Raw genomic sequence first — 20,051 nt, forward strand, 5'->3', positions numbered from 1 at the left:
CTGTCACTCTGTCAGTCTGGGTTTTTGTCTGACAGACAAAAATGCCAGACAGTGGCATCGTGATCACATGTTTGATCACATTAAACATGTTTCGTTTACTGTCTTCGTGTGAGCGCACAGCTTAGTTTTTTTCCCCCCGCCGTGCACTCTTCGGACTGTCTTGTGTTTCATCTCCGGAGCATGGTGTCTGGATCCTGACCTCCCTGTCTGGTTCTGGTTCAGTCTGTGTCGGGATCCTGACACTCATGCTCCATGTTCTGTCTGTTCTTGACGTGAGTTCATCGTGCTTATTTCATCTTGGCAGCATGCACTCGCGTCAATAGTTTATGTCTGTCTCTCGTGAACATGGGTGCACACGGTCTGTGACGGGATCTGAACACTCATGCTCCATCTTCTGTCTGTCTTTGTGTATGTCTCTATCAGCCGCAGACGTGTGTTGCACTCTCTTTGCGCTTCGTGAGCTGTCTACGGGTTGTGCTGAGGTTCAGTCACTTCGGTCAGAGATTTCAGGTGTGTGTGTCCCAACTCTTGCACAGGTTTCCAGTCTTGTTTTTGTTGCCTGTTGCGTGCATCGAATGGCATTTACCTCGAGATGTAAACTCAGGTTTTGTTTAGTATGAGAATGCGTGGCATCGCTTTTTTTGCAGTCGCTACGCATTCCCTCATCTTGTTTGCCGGTTGGCATGAACGTGTATTGCCTTATTGTCTAGGCGATGTACGCTCATGCCATTTGGCATGTCTTAGCAGGTGTCTTTGTTTTGTTTCTGTATCACTGCTTTTCTCTCTGTCTGATGTCATACCCCACTCCTTGTTTGCCTATTTATGAGTCTCACCTGCCCAATCTCTTTAACCTGTTGATTTCTCTCCCTATTTCATTCTCCTTGTGTGGGCTGTCCAGGGTCAGATCATATTTAGTTTATTCCAGTTGGTCAAGTGTGTGCGTGTGTGACCTAATTTATGTCAGTCGGTTTATTCTGATTCCTACCTGGTCTGTTCGGTCCTGTCTCCAGTTCCCTGTCTGTCACTCACTTCGACGTTGTGTCGAATTAAGCGACACTAGGGGACTTTCTTGAAGGCCTCAGTTACCAATGAGAATTTGGCAGACAGAATTTGCATGTCCCTCCCCCGGACATAAGGGTATAAAAGGAAGGAATCGTGCATCTGTTCATTCATATTTCTTCTTCGGAGCAGAGCAAATGTGCAATCAGCGAGCTGAGATCACTACTGTTCCACTCACCTCTGTAGAGCCTCTGCTGTTGGATCTATGGCGCATATCAGCGGCTTTCTCTTTCTCTGCCCAACAGTGCAGCTTTGCCCCTGGGCGCTTCGTTGTCTGTCTTCGTGTGAGCACACAGCTTCGGTTTTCCCCCTGCCGTGTGCTCTTCGGACTGTCTTGTGTTTCATCTCCGGAGCATGGTGTCTTGATCCTGACCTTCCAGTCAAGTTTGGTTTCATCCTGACCTTCCAGTCAAGTTTGGACACTCATGCTCCATGTTTTTGGTCAGCGGCTTTCTCCTTCTCAGCACAGCAGTGTAGCTTTGCCCCTGGGCGCTTCTAAAAAGAGAGTATTTTCCTTAAAATTGTTTATTTCTCAAAAGAGCAAACACACAGCTGGCGTTGAACATCCTTTTCAGGACGCATCTTTGTAAAGATGCCTTCCGTCCCTGTGTTGTTCCTGGATGTGGTCGAATTCTCTCCTCTCCTGACTGTCATAGACGCTGCATCCTGTGTCTGGGCCGTGGCACAGACTGAGGCAGCATTTGCAGATGGTCCATGTTATCACTGCGAGAACTTAACCATGGCAAATTTTCAGTCGCGGCTTTCCTTCTTATAGAGGAACGCCACTCCAGCCACCCCCCGCATCGCTCCTTCCCACAGGATCAATGATGACCCGGCTGGCAATGGAGGCCATTTGGGGATGGCAGCGGACTCGGTTTCATCGGATAGATCCCTACAAACCACCCGCCCCCCGGCAAGCTAATTGACTTCCGCCCTGACTCAAGTCTTTTTACTCCCTCGAGCCCCCCGAGCTGGATGATGGATTCACCGCTGTATCGGAGCGCATTCCGGCGTATGACACGGAAGACTCGACTGGACTGCAACCTTCGGGTCGGCACGCCTAGTCTGAGGCTGACGCCCAGATGGCCAACATGCTTGCCCGGGCCTGCCTCAGTATGTGGTTGGACTGGAACCCTCTGTAATCCCCGCAGCCCTCACGATTGGTTCCTCGGGTCTCACAGCCATGCCCTCCAGTCCCTTTCTTCCTGGAGGTGCATGATGAGCTGACGAGGTTGAGGAGGGCAAATTTCACTGCCCACAACGGACCTCCTCGCTCATCCGCTCTCACTACCCTTGACGGCGGGGCGGCCCATGGGTACTCGGAGGTTGGATGTCCAGAAAACGCCACGACCTGGCGGGATCACCCAGTGCTCCCCTCCAAGACCTGTAGGATGACGTCATCACTGACCGCCAAAGCCTACAACGCCACCGGACAGGCCGCCTCCACCGTGCATGCCATGGCCCTCCTGCAGGTTCATCAGGCCAAGGCATTCAAAGATCTGCACTTGGGTAGTCCAGAACCCAACGTGTTGCAGGAACTGCGCTCCGCAAACAACCTTGCCCTCTGGGCCACGAAGGTCACGGCGATGACACTCGGGCAGGCGATGGGCACTCTCGTGGTCCAGGAACATCACTTATGGCTGAACCTGGTCGAGATGCTGGAGGTAGACAAAGCCCATTTTCTCAATGGCCCTTTCTCAGTCTCAGCCTATTTGGCGACATGTCGATGAATTCGCCCAGCAGTTCTCGGCGGTGAAAAAACAGACGGATTTCCTACATCATGCCACGCTGCAGTGCTCCGTCTGATCGCCAAGGGTATCTGAGGCAGCGTTTGGCATGTCCCCCATCTCTTGAATGTCCTCGAGGACCTGGAAGTCTCCCAAGCATTCCTGAGATGGATGACCCAGGGAACGAGACGTTTGGAGCTGGTAAACAGACCACTCTGTCCACCGGTGGAGGGCCGGGAGGAGAATCCTTGTTTGAAGTTATTTTCTTTGCCGTACCCCCTTTGGGCTGCAGTACCCACATATTGCAGAGAGTGATTTTCTCATTTTCTGGGTCATCTGGCCCGAAATTTCCATACTCACGGCAACCCGGTGCCGCACCCCGGACACGGACCCCTCGCCTCCGGACCCACAAATGCTGCTGCTGGCTGGCCAGTTCTGACGAGTCTAGAGCACACCTACATGGGACCTCCTCCTCAGTCACTAACCCACCCACTGCCGGGTGCGCGGAGCAACCTGTCACTACCCAACCCGTCGCGCTGGTTGACCAGGACCAGGCTGGTTGAGCCCGCTCTCCAATGCTGCGATTGAGAGCTAATTCTCTTCGCGAGCTCCAAATGAGATGGAGAGGTTGCGACCGCAACCAGGAATAATACACATACGGAAAGGCGTCTTTAAAAAGATGCTCCACCAGTGCCGCTCTTTTAGAAAGGAAATATATTCTTTTAGTAGGAAGAATATACTCTTTTAGCTCCTGAAGCACCAGGGGCGTTCTATGCACAGCACCAGTGCAAGAGGGGGAGAAACCACTGTAATGCACCTTATTTTTAAATTTACGTTTATGCATTTGGCAGACGCTTTTATCCAAAGCACTTATTACAGGGACAACCCCCCTGGAGCAACCTGGATTGAAGTGCCTTGCCTGGAGGGCATAATGGTGGTGGCTGTGGGGATCGAACCAGCAACCTTCTGATTAACAGTTATGTGCTTTAGCCCACTACCACCACCACCACTCCACTGGAAATTATATCCAATATTCAGCTTGCTGAACACAACTGCTCAGCATCCAAGAAAAAATCTGAATGAGTGGTTGAAAGCCAGCTCCTTTTATACCTGTATGTGTGGGGGAGTGGCATGCAAATTCCACTTGCCAAATCCCATTGGCCTTTTGTCAAAGATCAGAGGTGTTTGGGGCTCCCAAGGGTGACCCCTAGTGTCACTACATCAACACAACTTTGAGAAAGTGATAGATAGGGACCCCACTATTGCAGCTCAATGCTGTGACAGGTCGCAATGAAAACAAATACACGAAAACAAAGGAAATGTGAAAATTAAGCGAAACAATGGAGAACAGAAGTAGAAAAGTAGTCCTCAGATGTCAGGTTTGTTATTAACAGCAGCGTCAAGGAAAAATTACATTGCTGTGGAGCTGCTTACTGAAGGAACCGCTTTAGTAAAGAGTACTCCACTTACAAAATGCATAAACGTAAATGTCTATTTCATGTCTTAAGCAGACTTTTTTCACAATAAACAGCTTTCTGATAATGTACTGTAAATGAGCTGTTATAATTTGATATCCATTCGATCTCTTCAGAAGATATTACTCCACCTCTGATGTTACAACACGCTGACGTTCTGGTCAGGTGAATCGCTTGCACCTAGCGCCCTTTCTCTCAGCCGAGGTAAAATAGTGCACCTTTGTTCCCAGGAGACCCCATCCTCGGGTCCCTGGTTGATTCCTCCCTAGCCCTTTTGGGTCCGCAGTTCAGCGGAGGAACTCGCCGACCCAAGCCATTACAGGTACTCAATCTACCCTGTACTGGAATAGGTGCTCCACATGTTAAGGCCTCCTGTTCGGACTCCCCCTGTGTGTAATTCCACGGTACTGTCTCCCTTAGGCAGTTACAGCTGCCACGGTCACCGTGCTGTAAGCTTCCCCCCTCTACAAGGCTGGATCTACCACCACGCCAACTTTCCCACATAGGTCCTAAGCGGCCATGTATTCGCCACTCTTTGCCTCCCCTGCAGGGTAGGTGTGGTCTCCGCAGGGTCTTCTCCCCCTGAAAGAATAGGAAACGGGGTAAGACCCGCTTCCCTTAATACATGTAAGGGCCCCGGCCGTAGTTGCTATATGCGAGAAACATAGAGAGAAAAGAGGCCCAGCCAGGCTTGGCCCCCCTCCAGGGTAACCAGAAGGATTCTGATGGCTTTAATGGGGCATTGGGGAAGGGTACATGCAGACTGATACAGCTGGTCGCCTTTGCACGTTCACGTACACGGCTCAGCGCATGGCACGTTTAAAAGTGGACCCCTAGTGTCGCTTCTCTGACACAACGTGGAGAGAGCGACAGAAGGGGAACGTCTAGGTTACGTATGTAACCTCTGTTCCCCGATGGAGGGAACGAGACGTTGTGTCTTCCCCGCCACGTTGCTGAGCCGAGCTACTGTTGTGGCCGGACCATTTCTGGCTCCTCAGAAAAATCCTGAATGAACTCCCAATTCGCCCCACTTAAATACCCGTATGTCCGGGGGCGGGATATGCAAATACCGTCTGCCAACTTCTCATTGGCCTTTTTTCATAGAACAGAGGTATATATCGGTGCTCAAGAGAGACCCCTAGTGTCGCTTCTCTGACACAACGTCTCGTTCCCTCCATCGGGGACAGTCCCGGCGCCATGGGCGGGCATTGGGGGGCCTGGCCCACCCTGTGAGTCACTAGTGCCCGCCCTGGATGATCCGGTCTCCCTTCATCAACTCTACGTCACGTCTCACATCTCATTTCATCGCGATCTCACAAAGCTCTTTTATTATGCAGCATGCAGAATTCAGCACTGAACAAAAAAGTTTTGAGCGGTGAGTGGATTTGATCTGAAATGCATCTGATTGGCCATTGCGTTTTAGAAATCAACACATATGTCTGTGATTGGCTACATTGCACAACGCTGCAAAAACACGTTATAATGAGAACATCTACTTATAGACGGTGGGCCGAGGGGAGAATTCGTGTTTTCAGACGATCTGTGGGGATGGATAACCCAGTTTTTTATATATAACCACTACACTTCTCAACAAAGCAAATAAAAATTGTTGCCACTCACATACTTTGCACATTACTATAATATCGATAACTTTCTCCAGGTTATTTTCCCGGCGAATAGAGCAGGCGGGCTATGTGTGGGGTCCGACATCCATGACGTATTTGTTGCCTTCATCCAATAGCGTGCGTGGGAAAGTGTCGGTGTTGGTGACGCGTTTGTCAACACACTGGTGCGCTGATATGAAGTTGCTGTCTGTGCACATCTTTTCGAGAAGTGATTTTAGCCCAGGAAAGATTGAACTTGTTAACTCATTTTGCCCACTTATGCTACATATTCAGTTTGACACAAAATGTGAATGTAGAGGTAACGTTATGCATTTTCACTGTTTTTATTTTATGTAACCATCTTTTGTCATACGATGTCCTGTCATTTCGTTGTAATCTTTAATAAATATACCGTTCTGATTTCACACATTTGATCCATGGTATTGCTTGGAAACACAACATCATAAAAACCATAGACATCTACAGCAGGATACAACGTTAAAATAGCCTAAATATAAAGTTATGACACTTCACTTTGCCCTCAGCCAAAACGATTTGCCAAGGAACAAATTATAGATTAATGAAACCAAAGATTGCCCGTTAGATATACACAAGACGAATTATATCTCATGTTTAACCAGTAGACATCAGAGCCAGCGGCAAACGTCAGAAGCACTAGCCGAGGTAAGTCTGTTCCAGGTGGGGTACATGAGCGCTGAGCGCCTGGATCTCTCACTCCGAAAACGTCAGATCAAAATTTTAAATAGGCTCTATCTTTATGAATAAACCATAGATTTGATTCTTAGACAACTACATTGTCGACTGAAAAACTATTAAAACTACATTTCATGACACAATAACAGTAGTATTTTGAAATTTCTAATTATTTACTAATTATATAATGGCCAAATACAACCAGAAACAAATGTTCACTCTTGCTTGTGAAAGGTAATTCCTCGAGACCTGTTTTCAATTGTGTGGCGATTTGTACAGCCCCAAGCAGCACACGAAACACATTTTTCTCAATTCCCGGTATGAAAGTTATGGGAAAGTTGCCCTCCACAATGTGGCGGCACCTTTGACGTAAGCTCCAGCGGGCAATTGGGCGTCTATGTATTTATTATGTCTATGATAAAAACGAGCCAGACAATACTCTTTTTCCCGCACATTTTTACTGTGGAAGAAATGGCAAAAACATGAAGTGCTGCATGTAAAATTTATTAAATCGGTGTTTCTGTGGAAAGACCTTGAATGCAGAGAAAGTCTTATAGCAGAAGAGGCAGTACAGGCATACAAGTTACAAAGCCAGGAACCTACAAACCAGTTAGTCAAACCAGCTAACATTGGCTACCACAGGGAGTGCTACAGCCATTTCACAAATATCATGAAGATAGAACGAGCACAAAGGAGAAGAGAGAAGGCAGTATTAGTTGAAGAAACTGCAAATGAAGGTCCAGCGGAAAAGCTATCAGGCTGCAGTACACAGGAGGAGTCTTGAGTGCATGCCAGACATTCCTCCTCCTGTAAATCATGGCTGGAAGATGGTAGGAGATTTCTACGGATTGGACTGGATGACATTTCCGCCAGCTCCAAAGCCATACTGGAACTTGTGCACTGCTCATGTAAAAAAACAAATTGTGTTAAGGGTAGATGCACATGTAAACTGCATGAGCTGCCATGTACAAACCTCTGTCAGTGTGTAAACTGTGACAATAAGTCACTTGAAGATGACTAGGGCACATGTGGTTTTGTAAATACACATGTGGGGAGGGGTGTGTGTTTGTGTGTTGGCTACTCCTGCAGAAGTAAATCTGAATGATGTTTATGTACATTATAACTCTGCTCTGTTTGATAGCCTATGTTCTTTGATAGTATAATCTTATTTCTATTACATGCCGTTCTTCTTGAGCTCTTAGCTCTCCGGTTATAATATTGGCTGCTTGCTGACCCTTTAATGTTATGTCAGAAGTAACTCATAATTAAATATGTCTTAACCATCAAGAGGTTCATGTTTACCTTGAGTTTTTGGCGAACGTTTGCAAAACAGTCGGAGGTAATTATCCACGGACATACAGTGGAGCTGTAGCCTATGTGAGTTGGACGAAGTGTTACCGTTAGAATTAAGTACTTAAACTTTACACCAAATCAAATATGTAATCGCATGATGCTAGCTACTGCTAGTTAGCCAGCTGAAACTACCCTACTTAAAACGACACTAACGAGACGCTTACATATGTTTGAACAACACAGTGTACAAAACAATTGTTTTTTTTTATAGATATCATATTCTAATTAAATGAATACTTACAATCACAAAAACAATGTCCTTGACGATAGTCACTGTGCTGCCGCCGCAGATGCTGCTCGTGTCTGACAGCTGAATCATCCGTGTAACAGCTGTTCTAAATAAGCTACATCTGATTGGTTAATAATAATCCTATGTCAGTATCTTGCCACGCTATTGGCTCGACTGATATAGTAGGCAACCGCGTTTGCCTGCATATTTACGGTCGTGCATTATGATTTCGGGGGAAAATGTGCAATAAATGGGAGTGGCAACACTTTTCATATCGTTGAGAATAAAACAACCATCCCAACTTTACAAATTCAGGTTCTCCCTCCATGGGGATCATCCATTTCGAAAAGTAAAGCAGATACGGGCCCTCGGCCCACCGTCTATTATGCTTGCGACTGTAAATCGTTATTTTGTTTAGATGTTCTTATTGCTTTTGTGCAATAGATGAATAACAATGTATTTGTTTTTGGATGTTTTATTTAGATAGGGAGTCCCATGAATCGTTTTATTCTCCCGCAACCCATTACCGCCCGCGACCGTACTCAACCATCAAATCTAATCGTAAATGTTAGTAGTCCCGCGGGAGTCGACCAACCACCAGTCCTTGCTTGTTTGCACTTTTATTTATATTTGTTTTATCAATAGGCTACTGTAACTTTCGTTAAAAGTTGGTATGTTGTCGTTTTGTATATACATGATGAATAAACTCCTGAATAAAAATAAAAATGTGTTTGGTCTGATTTAAAAAAATAATATTTTTAAATGGATTTGATTGGTTTGTCGATAGTGAGCTCGGGAATGTTTGTTTGTGTCCTAAGCATAGTAGCGCTTAATAATGATAGCTGTTTTTTTTTTTTTAACAACTATGCTGAGCTATTTCGTGTGACAGTTACCATGGATAAAAGGCGTTTCTTTAATCAAAGACCACCAAAGTTGGCAGAAGAGAGCAGCGAGGTAAGGGGAGAAGACCCAGGGTGTAGCAGTTCACAAGAGGTCGATCCAACTCCCAACACTGCATAGGCTAGCCATTCCAGCGATACTAGTTGGTCTAACGTTACTTGCCAAAGCCATAGCCTCAAGCAAGGGACGTCACGGCCACAGGTGGGTAAGGGATAAGCGGCTGCGGCGTTAAGCGAGTCATTGAGTCATTTGTTCAAACGATTCGTTCAAACAGCTGATTCATCAAGAATAATGTAGTCGTTCATGAATGGGTCATTGAATCTTTGACTCAACCGATTCGTTTAAAACACTGAATCATTTTGTAATGAAAACACGGTTGACTGTGAGCTGCGTTCCGTTTCTGCTGGGATCTTTATTTTAAAATAGAACAAAAAGTCAATATTGCATCTAAAATGTAAGTGACTTAATATGAATTACTTGTTTATTGAACTGTCGAAATCAGTGTTACATTTTCAATCGTGATGGTATTCAGCACTTGGTTGTATGGTGTTGCTTCATGTTATAAATATAAAAACGAACTTACATATTTTGAATTTATTATTATTCTAGGCCTTAAAACTAGTAGCCTTATACAAACTATTCTTTACTGTATATAAGATATCCTAAAGAATGAGGCTTAATGTCAAACTGAAGTTGAACTGAAAACACATTGGTGTAATTACATTTAAAGTGAAAATTTTGATTAGTTTTTCACCATTTAATTTAATTATTTGTATTTATTATTTTATTATATTTAATTTAGTAATGCATTATATTATAGTAACTCAATATTTGATATAGATTTATTATATGTACGTTCCTTCCTTTTCATTGTGTTGGATGTTGGTAATATTAGTTCCGCTTTCACTTGTTTCCATGAGGAGTGTAATAAGTGCGACACGCTCTCTCATGAGGTAAACAAATGACAGGAGAATGAAGAGATGTTTCTGGGCTCTGCAGGTGTTACTGTTAATGCTGTTTGCTCAGCAATCATTTAATAAAGATGTTTGAATTATACCCCATCTTGTATTCTGCGTTATTATTATGATACCTGTTCCTTGTGGAGACTGAGATGCTGCTACACGAGATAATAATAAAACCACTTCACGCATGACGTGCCAGTTTAGTGTAAATAAAGCGTTTAGCACACATAAGCAAACAGAACCGAACTCAGAGCACTTCTGTTACTCTAAGCATGAGAGGGAGTTGTGGAGCACAGAACCGCTCTGAAAACACCGTAACAATGCTCTAATTTAATATAGACTGCACAGAGCAATGCAAATAAACGTTGAAGGGAGCAGACTATTTATTTATTTCATTAAATCACAGCCCGTTGCAATTTAATAATCGCACAAGGTCATATCGCGGTTTCGATTTTATTTCGATTAATTGTGCAGGGCTAATATACAAGGAATTTGTCTTGGTGACAGGAGCTTCCAGTGCACAACAATGCAAAAAACAATACAAATACAGCAGCAAGACATAGATAATATTAAATGAATTATTATACATATACGTACATTCACACAGACACACACCTTCATACATACACACATGGTGCAAATCTAATACAAATCTGTTACATAAAGTACAAAAATACCGTACGTTATGTACAGTGCAAAAAGTTATTTAACATGCCCAATCCCTGCGTACGGAGATCGCTACTCTTCTACTCAAAGACGCGATAGAGCCTGTCCCTCCAACCGAAATGAAGAAGGGTTTCTACAGCCCTTACTTCGTTGTACCCAAGAAAGGCGGCGGCTTACGACCAATCTTGGACCTGCGAGTTTTAAACAGAGCACTGCACAAACTCCCGTTCAAAATGCTCACGCTAAAGTGTATCTTAACAGGCGTCCGGCACCTAGATTGGTTCGCAGCGGTAGACCTGAAGGACGCGTACTTCCATGTCTCAATTCTGTCGCGACACCGACCATTCCTACGGTTCGCGTTCGCTGGCCAGGCGTTCCAGTACAAAGTCCTCCTTCTCGGCATGTCTCTGTCCCCTCGCGTCTTCACAAAAGTCGTAGAGGCAGCTCTTGCCCCGCTCCGAGAAGCCGGCATCCGCATACTCAACTACCTCGATGACTGGCTCATACTGGCCCACTCCCGAGAGTTACTATGCACTCACAGAGACCAGGTGCTCAAACACCTCAGCCGTTTGGGGCTTCAGGTCAACCGAGAAAAGAGCAAGCTCACTCCGGTTCAGAGCATCTCCTTTCTCGGCATGGAGTTAGACTCAGTCTCAATGTCCGCACATCTCACCAACAAGTGCGCACAGTCTGTGCTGAAATGCCTCGCAAAGTTCAAGCCAGGCACAACGGTCCCTCTAAAACTCTTTCAGAGGCTCCTGGGGCATATAGCATCCTCCGCTGCAGTCACGCAGTCACTGGGGTTGATGCATATGAGACCGCTTCAGCACTGGCTTCAGACTCGAGTCCCGAGACGAGCATGGCGCCACGGCACGCACCGTGTGATAATCACCCCCGCATGCCGCCAAACACTCAAACCCTGGACAGACCTCTGCTTTCTACGGCCAGGGGTGCCCCTGCAGCAGGTGTCCCGACGCGTCCTGGTCACTACGACGCATCCAAATCGGCTAGGGTTGGGATCAACAACACCCACATGGCAGAAGGCTACTCCAGCTGAACGTCGGCGTCTGGTGGTTGAGGAGGTGTGCCACCAAGAGGAAGCGGACAGGTGTGCAAGAGCGGTGTCCCAAGCCAAACAAGGCCGCTGGATGAGTTGGGAAGGTGTGGAAAGGAGTAAGATCACTTGGAGCGAGCTGTGGAACATGGAGTCCAATTTGCTGAGCTTTACCATCAGAGCCACATATGATGTCCTGCCCTCTCCAACCAACCTACATCTCTGGTTTGGAGAGAATCCAGCCTGCCTCCAGTGTTCTGCCCCAGCAACCCTGAAACACATCCTGGTGGGCTGCAAGACCAGCCTTACTCAAGGAAGATATACATGGCGCCACAACCAAGTGCTGAAGTGCCTGGCTGCTACACTGGAGAGTAAGAGGGTAACTGTCAACGCCATGCCCCAGGAAGCCCAGACTACCATCCGGCAACCAACATCCTTCGTCCGGGAAGGGAAGAAACGGTCAATCAATCGATTGCCTCCAGACTCATGCCCACTAAACGCAGCTCGGGACTGGGAAATGCAGGTAGACTTAAATCAGAGGATCACCTTCCTGCCCGAAATTGCAGCGACCAACCTGCGCCCAGACCTGGTCCTTTGGTCCAAATCCTGTCAAAGTGTCTACATAGTGGAGCTGACAGTCCCGTGGGAGGAAGCCATCGATGAGTCATTTGAAAGAAAAATGTTGCGATATGCAGAGTTGCTTATTTATCAATGTAATGACTCCCCTGCTCTTACTTGAGCCAGCACTCAAGAAAACATGTCCACCCCATATCCTCACAAACTTTTCAGTTTCCTGCAGGGAAAGATGCGTTTCTAGAAGAAACACTATATCATATTTCTTACGTTTAAGAAATAACCTTCCTTCTTTTTATGGGGGGCCCAACCCATTCACATTCCATGTGGAGAGAGACAATCCACTCATATTAACATTTTACATTTTGACATATTAGAAAAAATAGATTGTGTGTCAAAAATAAAATTATAATGACCATATTCCAACATTAGTGCAACAATCAAACCCCACACTTCCCCCAGAATAAAAAAATAAAACAGAAAAAAAAAAAGGTGCACATCAACCCCATGCATGGCAGTTCCAAACTGGCATCCATCCGTCAAAACTGAAACAGTCAATGTATGCCTACGAGAGTCCTTTGCTGTCAGATTGCTCAAGTCCGGTGCTTCTATACAAATTTTGTGAGACAGAATTACACAACAAAAGATAATCTATAAAACAAACTCCCGCCAATAGGCAGAATAAACACAAAGAAAGTGTAGATTCATCCACAAAACAAGCTCTAGCTGCCAGGCAGAACCAGCACAAAAACACAAACAAAAAAAACATTACGTTTCCTTGGAGAGTCAAATTAATGTTCAGTGAGCCGGCCCATTCAGCTGTGCATTCAAGTGCACAGAGCTCGCCATTCACACGTCCGAACTCCTAATCTATTGTAAAAATGATGGTGAAACACAATAATCGGGTGTTCCCAGAAGTCTATGCTTGATCCATCACATTTCACTATATTTTATGGTTATAGTTTTGTTTCTTCTTATTTTTAATATCAGTTATGTACATCAAGGTGTTCAGTGTTACATGTAGTTTAATGTTTGCATTATTTTAGTGTCACGTGTGTTACCGTGTTGGTGTTTTGTGTTAATTATTGCTCCAGAAAGATTCCCTCTTGATGAACTTTACGTGTGTTCTTCTGTAGTTACTACGGTGATTAACAATACATTTGAAAGTAATAAGCAGACTTTTATAGTTCCAGAAAGTTAGTATATTAAGTCTATATCCTTTAATAAAATAAACGGTTGTGAACCGTAAAATACGCAGGCATCAAAATGACATATATAACACAAAATTATCATAGATTGACTGTATTTTTTGTTTTTACATTGTACGACAAACAATCAAGAATGAAACAGCTGGAGCTTCAGGACTATAGCTCGAGAACTGATACAGAATTATATCACATCTAGGGAAGGCACGATGTGAATTTTTTATTGTCTGATAAAATAAAATCACGATTTCCCAATTTTTAAGATTATCTGCAAATTTACCAATTATGTAACAATAAAACCTTCCACAGTTATTGCAGCATTCATTAGGACATGCAGTTAACATACATATTCCTACTTCTAAGTTGAAAACAAGTAGGTAAAGTACTTGTATTTAAGTAGGTGTAATTTTCTCTATCTGCCCTCTGACACCTAAATGTACTGTACCTTTTTAACAAAAAGTTTGTATACCCTTTCGATAAATAAAATATAAATGAAAAATAAATCCAAAAACCAATAACAACTATAAAATAAACCATGTGTTTAAAATAAAATGGTGTCAGGCTAGGAGAACCGTCTTTGAGTAATCTAACGATCAGCCGGATAATCACAGCACTTTTACACTCACTGAAATCTTTTCGCATTCACAATATAAAGCTGAACCCCTCCTCTTTTAAACGTCTCCTGGAGATCGCGTTGTTCCACCATGTTTTCATTTTGAGAGTTTCACGTGCGCTGGAAGTTCCGCCTTAAATAGACACTGACCTTGTGAACTCCGTTACCATAGTAACAGCCTCACAGACCAGCCAGGCAGAGGGCAGGACACACGCATGGCGAAAGTAGTTTGACCCACACTGAGACTCGTTTTCAGAAAAAAAAAAACTATTTCAATAGACAACATGGTTGTTTTTTTTCCTGTTTTTACTTACGGTTTCATAACTGTGACCATTTTAATTGCGGTTGATTGTCAAATCGGGACAATCGCAACATCCCTAATCACAGCTAAAGAAGAACAGTTAAAAACTGTTGAAGCTATAGAAAATGGATTGTTTACATTGCAAGGTGGAATTATATTTCTACAGAATATCTATGCAAGTACATTTGTCTCTGTTAAGCATCTCATCTGGACTTTATATTCTTACATGTGTAAAAAATAGACCTTATTCATGCTAGCACCATCTTTGATTTTTAATGGAAATAACAACGAGGCTTCTGCCAACAAAATTTGTTAGCTGTTGATGCCACCCTGGGTGGCTGCCCAAGTCTTCCATGCCTAAATCCACCACTGGACAGACTTACCATCTCTTCAATGGCACAAACGGTATAAAGCAGTAAAAAGCTCCAAGATCACATGTGATTTCCCACAGCTCATGTTGTCTGGAGTTCTTTGTGTACTGAATGTTCTTGGACAGATATTTTATCAATGTTTTGTCTCTGGAATGATCTAAAACACTTTAAACTGCAGTAGAGCCCATTGAAGAGATGGTAAGACTATCCCTCACAGCCTCATTGTCATTCACATTAAAAATCAAAGATGGCGCTAGCGTAAATAAGCTCTTCACCGAATGGCCAATATGACATCTTTCAGAACTTGATGCTGTGTACATAACACGAGTTGCTGCTGGATTAACACATATAAATAACATTTACAGAGTAAATTGAACATATCTGCTCATAAAAGTGTGTGTCAGAATGTGTACATACTCACAAACATGAAATATGACAATGTAGACAGTAAAATATAAATACAGTTCACCACAAATCTAGCCTGTGTGTTTGATGTAGATTGTTGGAATCAAGTGCAAACATGAACAAAATGATCATTCATTTCAGAAATGTTCCTGACCCATTGAAGGAGTTATTTTTAAGAAGTTATTTTAAAGCTGCTTCACTGAACAACACCGTGATATAACATTTTGACATTCTGTATATAGATAATCTCACCGAACCACTCATCAAATCATCGTAAAGAGATTTGCAAACGATTTCTACATGACTGAACTGAACCTTATCTTTCAGCCAAACTAGAGCGCTGCCATTATCAACCTTGAATGTGGACCATTTCCGTAATCAGCCACTTCCAACTATTTTAGATATACAAAAATACTACATTATGCTGCGTTATATTACAGGCTGGCAACATATTATTATCATTAATTACATAAACTCATTGGTTTGAACGCATAAAGTTAACATTTTGCCATTGTTTAATCACACACTGTTGCACTGTCAGAATTAATTGCAGTCCTCCGTACCGTCTGACACGCCTCCACAAACATTACACAACAAGCAGAAAGAAGAAAGATGCCGGGAAAATGCTGCTTCAAATTTCTTTGCACCAAAACTGCATCTTGTTTAATGGCACAATGATAAATGCATTTTACTCTGTTCTTTCAGAGAGCATTCTCTCTTTCTTAGCGGTGTATAGTAAACAGACACGCAGATCACACATTCAGCATGGATTATAAAACATCACCTTTGGAAATGAACAAATAAAGGCATCATCGGTTATGCAGGTACATATGAATGGAGGTTTACAAGGAGACAAGTAAGACTGCATCCTCATGATCTCGGTAAAGTAAGAAGCAGATTTTATTACCGAGTCTTCAATTCAACACACAACAAGTCAATGATGTACTTACTCTTTTTCTATAAATGCTAAAGTTAGAAAAATATCTGACATTGGCACATATTTCTGCTTTGCATCCTGTGGTTGTGTGATGGTTTATAAGTAAAGATCACAAACTGTGATATTATAACCTTCTAGTTATTTACACTGCGGTCAATGCCAATGGAACTTTCTCACAATAGCCAGAAATGCAGCCGCTGTAAACTTCCATGTTACAAAATAAGGTGGATCGGCTACATGAATACTCCAGGTTTATAAGTCTCTTTATAACGGATGTTAGATTGATACTCACTTCATGGCTCAAGACACCCTGATTGTGAGTCCTCACGTCACTTGTCGAGATCTGAAGATTTTTAATCTCTCGTGACACCGGGTTTATATCGCTAATGCCGACATGAAATCCAGCCTGCATTCGGTGTGTTTGATTTGTTTTCTTAGATCAGACATGGGCAACATATGGCATTTCGTAAAAGCGTTTTTATTTTCATTGGATATTTCAGTTGACTTGCATTGGGACCTAATGCGTCTCTACAGGCGTTTAACATGTTCAGGGTTGCCAGATAAGAGACGCAACACCCCCGGTTTGAGATTTATACTTGTGCAAATTGAAAATATTCCGCCTAATGTTATACTTATTTTGTGCAATCTGGCAACCATGCACGCGAGTGCGCTATTTCTATCTCGCTTTCCACTTTGAACAAATTTAGCGATCTGTAGTGCAATATTCTGCTCAAGGAAAAGTGTTATACAGCTACTCTATGTCCATTCTTGAGGCTGCTTGTGATGTTTGGTGCTACTTTGCAGGTAAACCTTCTCAGTGATTAAATATAAATCTCGGGCATCATTGACACACGGAGGAGTAATCATTGACATGCGAGCAAAGCAAGCCAGAGATGAATATGTTAATTTATTTTTTATTTGTGCAATTTAGAAATGTTTAAGTCCCCTCACACCTGTATGTTAATCTAACTCTTGCAGTAATCATTTATCATATTCATTATTAAAACTGAATAATAAATGAACAGGGAAGTTATAAGTAAATGAATGGATAATCTCAGCTTTTATTCTGTTTTTTAATGCCTGATAGAAAAGTATCTATCTTTGTAGAGCAATACAATACTTTAGACAATTGCAAAATAGTCCCATTAGTCACAGATACACTTCAGAAAATTGAGTACACAAATATTTCTGGGCTTAAAGGTTACAAAAACCAAATCAATGCAGAACATTATATCTCAAAAGGAATACAATGTGGCCCCCTATTCACTACTAAAGCCCGATGGGACCCCTTTACCAAATAGTTGCCCACCCCTGTCTTAGATGTAAGCAGCTATTTAAAGAAATCCAAACATGTAGAACTGGACATGGATGTGTTGGAAACCGCTTTTAATCTCACCACACTAGAGTAGTGTAGAGATGTGCGGATCAATCATAAAGTATCGAAAAATCTGATACTGATGTTGTATCAACAATATCGATCTGCAAACAAAAATACTGATTTAATTTTTTTTTATTTAAACTAGGTATATTACTATATTACCATGAACAATAATCATAAGCCTGAAAGTGAAATAAAAAGTATGAGGCTATATTAGCAAATATTGTGCAGGATGGGAACAGTTTCTTCATCCACTCATCTTAACAAGCTGAAAGACAGGAGCAGACAAGTGTTCACACGGTCACAAGACTCATTCAAACAACAGGAATCAATACCTTCAAGAGTAATGACTTCACAATAAATAACAACATATCTAAAGGTGATGTTTCTTATAATGGGTTTAACAAATAGTTAACCATGGTTTTACTAGAGTAATATTGTAGTAGTAGTATCCATGGATAATTGTGTGGGAACTATGGTTTAACTAACCCCCCCATGCTTAAACTATAGTTAATGTAGTGAAACAATGGTTATTTTTGTAAGGGTAAACAAAACAGAAGTCTAATCATTTTCTATTTAGGCTCATAAATGTAAAAAAAAAAAAAAAAAAATGTATTCAACAGAAGTATCGGTATTGGTATCGACGATCCCAAGAGTAGTGATATCCGATTCGCAATCGAATAGTTCTTTTAAACTGATTATTTTAATGATTCGAACGAACCGATTCGCAAAGCGTTTGGAACTCATCCAAGGCTGAAGGATGACATAAGAAAACTGTGAGATGGGAGCAATGTTGTTCAAAGAATGGGTATAATTTATACTGTTAATCGTTCGAATTATTATTAATATGAATGGTAACACTGTTCTTGTTTTTAGTAATGTTCTTAATAACAATATGATGAACAGACAAATGAAACGTAAAAACGTATTTTTTTATGAAACCGGTTCAATTAAACGATTCGTCCGAACGAAGCGATTCGCTGAAATGAATCGGAATTCCCAACACCACACACACACACACACACACACACACACACACACACACACACACACACACACACACACACACAGTGGCACAACACTGAGCCAATAAATCATTACAGCTGTGTAATAAAGTCTTTATAAGCACAACAGAATGCGTTCGATGATCGTAATAAGAGATCAACACTGATATTTAAACCTCTCATTAAATCTGAACGTCTCATAATCAATAATAATAATGAATGAAAACGAAAGAATCGTTGAGTTTGCTGATGAATACATGATAATGAGTACGTGCCACCCTGAAAACATCAAGAATGACAACACATCCTCATGACATATCAGCACAAGTGAACTCAAATAAACGTGTACACATTGTACTCACTGTCATCTTCTCTGATGAACTCTCAGGACATGTTTATATCCGACGGAAGGTTCAATGCTCGAGATTGAGCGCTACTGAAGCTCCGGTTCTGCGCACACTGTCCGCGGTCATGGCGGATCTCCGCCGGTCAAAAATAGAATCGTTCAGAACACACCGACAGAACGACCGGCGGAACTCCAGACAGAGAACACGGACCCTCCCTGTGAGGAGCTGTCTCAACACCTACTGAGCCCCCTGCATAGACAGCATTATACTGTTCCGAGTCAGCTGTCTGTGTGTGTGTGTGTGTGTGTGTGTGTGTGTGTGTGAGAGAGAGAGAGAGAGAGAGAGAGAGAGAGAGAGAGAGAGTGTGTGTGTGTGTGTGTGTGTGTGTGTGTGTGTGTGTGTGTGTGTGTGTGTGTGTGAGTGTGTGTGAGTGTGTGTGTTTTTGTGATTTACGAGGACAATTTTGTAAGTTACAAACTGGTAATTACAAGGGTATTATGCTATAAATGTGATTTATGAGGACATTTCTAGTGTCCCCATAATTCAAATCGCTTAAAAATCATACTAAACAATGTTTTATTGAAAATGTAAAAATGCAGAAAGTTTTCTGTGAGGGTTAGGTTTAGGGGTTGTGTTAGGTCTAGAGGATAGAATCTATAGTTTGTACAGTATAAAAGTCATTATGTCTATGGAAAGTCCTCATAATGATAGGTAGACCAACATGAGTGTGTGTGTGTGTGTGTGTGTGTGTGTGAGAGAGCGAGTGTGTGTGTGTGTGTGTGTGTGTGTGTGTGTGTGTGTGTGTGTGTGTGTGTGTGTGTGAGAGAGAGAGCGAGTGTGTGTGTGTGTGTGTGTGTGTGTGTGTGTGTGTGTGTGTGTGTGAGAGAGAGAGAGAGAGAGAGAGAGAGAGTTTGTGTGTTTATGTGTGTTTGTTTGATGATGTCACAATTATGCCCATAGCTGCTGTTCTTGACTGCTGCTCAAAATGTTTGTTCTCACCTACAATTTGATGCCTAAAAACTCTGCACACACCTACACAGTGAAAAGTGGTAGCCTGCAATTGTTAGTTGGAGTGAATAGGGGCAAAGTGGGGCACTTTTAGAAATGTTACTTTTAATAAAGATCCAAATATTTCTCCTAAGATTAAACCTTTTGTATGATATTAGTGAAATCC

General features: G+C 42.7%; 1 protein-coding gene across 1 annotated transcript in view; it reads right to left on the minus strand.

Moving 5' to 3' along the window:
• Positions 1-19,154, minus strand: part of schip1 (schwannomin interacting protein 1) — a 129,942-nt gene extending 110,788 nt beyond the window's left edge. Inside the window, exon 1 of the mRNA XM_052109985.1 lies at positions 18,893-19,154. Within this exon, the coding sequence (XP_051965945.1) occupies positions 18,893-18,898 (6 nt within the window). The 5' untranslated portion in view covers positions 18,899-19,154. The remainder of the gene's footprint in view (positions 1-18,892) is intronic.
• Between the last annotated feature and the right edge of the window lie 897 nt (positions 19,155-20,051).

This window comes from Xyrauchen texanus, chromosome 38, assembly GCF_025860055.1.
Source record: "Xyrauchen texanus isolate HMW12.3.18 chromosome 38, RBS_HiC_50CHRs, whole genome shotgun sequence".
NCBI lineage: Eukaryota > Metazoa > Chordata > Actinopteri > Cypriniformes > Catostomidae > Xyrauchen > Xyrauchen texanus.